The 1,145-nt window shown below is 44.1% G+C and overlaps 1 protein-coding gene across 1 annotated transcript; it reads right to left on the bottom strand.

The window, feature by feature from the left end:
* On the bottom strand, nucleotides 1-1,145 carry LOC110614284 (oil body-associated protein 1A). Its single transcript, XM_021755785.1, has 3 exons — nucleotides 981-1,145; nucleotides 451-854; nucleotides 1-278 (listed from the first exon to the last, which is right to left on the bottom strand). Exons 1-3 carry the CDS (start codon nucleotides 1,100-1,102, stop codon nucleotides 103-105), a joined length of 702 nt encoding a protein of 233 aa, XP_021611477.1. The 5' UTR covers nucleotides 1,103-1,145; the 3' UTR covers nucleotides 1-102.

The following is a 1,145-nucleotide window of genomic DNA, read 5'->3' as shown; positions in this document are numbered from 1 at the left end:
TCGGAAAACTTCTACATATATCCTAATATGTACCACGTAGTAGGCATCAAACTTGCATTATACAAACCGAAAATTTTACATGAACAAAAAAAAAGGTATATCTCACGCGAACACCCTGGGAACAGTGTCTATTGGCTTGCAGTCCACCTCTCGCAGGTGAGTCTTCCGCCCTTTTCCCTCCGCATTTGCAAGCGGATGTATCCCATGCTCCGGCCCTTCCATGTACGCTCTGTTCTCCCTCTCTTTCTCAAAGCTTATCCCATAACGCTTCTCCACATCTGTTCCACAATTCAAAATTCATCCTTCAACCCATATTACTAATTAAATTTGTTAGTATTATCACAAACTAGTTATTTACAGAACTCCCAAGTCCACCAATTGGAATCCGTGCAAAGATTTTATAAATGTTTCACGGCTCAAGAGAGGAAAATTCAGTATATAATCGAGTACCTCTGGCAAGATCATCGTAAAGCTGGCCCTCCCCGGTGAGGGACAGCATCAGCTGGGGCAACCCAAGAGGGAGATTGTCTCCCTTGTCAACTTGCCAGAAGTGGAAGGTCTTCCCATAAGTCTTGGCCACTTTCTCAAGATCCTGTCTCTGTACAAGACTGGGAACTCCAGGCATAAACAGGACGCCACTCTTCACCTCGTACACATGGGAGTGCCACAGAGGTTTCTCCACGTCAGGAAGCGTCAGAAACAGGTTCTCAGAGATAATATACTCCACCCCAATTAGCCGAGCGTCCGATTCTGGACTGTTGTATATAAGGCATTGCCGCATTTCCTCGTTCTGATGCCCGCAGAAGTGGTGTGCTTCTACTTGCCGAGTCATGTCATCTCCGTAAAAATGGAATCTATAATTCCGAAAGAAAAAAAAAGAGCAAATGCAAGATTAATTAATTCGTGAGAAAATTTCTCGATTATACAAATTCATGCAGAGAAAGATGGAAATTTTATGTATATATAGAGGAAAAGCTTACGCGCAGAGGTGCTGGTGAATTTTGTTAGTGGGACCAAAGCCTTGGACGGCAGCTGTGGCCGTCTCAAGGAGGTTGGTGGAGGTCGGGGTTGGATCGCCGGGAACTTCTGGGTGAGCAGCCATCTTTTTTTTATCCGTAATTTGATATGATTAATTAGATTAGAGA

The sequence above is a fragment of the Manihot esculenta genome, chromosome 5 (genome assembly GCF_001659605.2).
Source record: "Manihot esculenta cultivar AM560-2 chromosome 5, M.esculenta_v8, whole genome shotgun sequence".
Lineage (NCBI taxonomy): Eukaryota > Viridiplantae > Streptophyta > Magnoliopsida > Malpighiales > Euphorbiaceae > Manihot > Manihot esculenta.
The sequence above is the reverse complement of the archived record's forward strand: the minus strand, read 5'-3'. Positions and strand labels throughout refer to the sequence as shown.

Excerpts from the sequence above, each read along its gene's own strand:
- LOC110614284 (XM_021755785.1), bottom strand. The coding sequence starts at position 1,102 with ATGGCTGCTCACCCAGAAGTTCCCGGCGATCCAACCCCGACCTCCACC. Across the intron at positions 855-980 it reads ATTCACCAGCACCTCTGCGC|ATTCCATTTTTACGGAGATG; the intron begins GTAAGCTTTTCC and ends TCGGAATTATAG. Across the intron at positions 279-450 it reads TTACGATGATCTTGCCAGAG|ATGTGGAGAAGCGTTATGGG; the intron begins GTACTCGATTAT and ends ATTGTGGAACAG.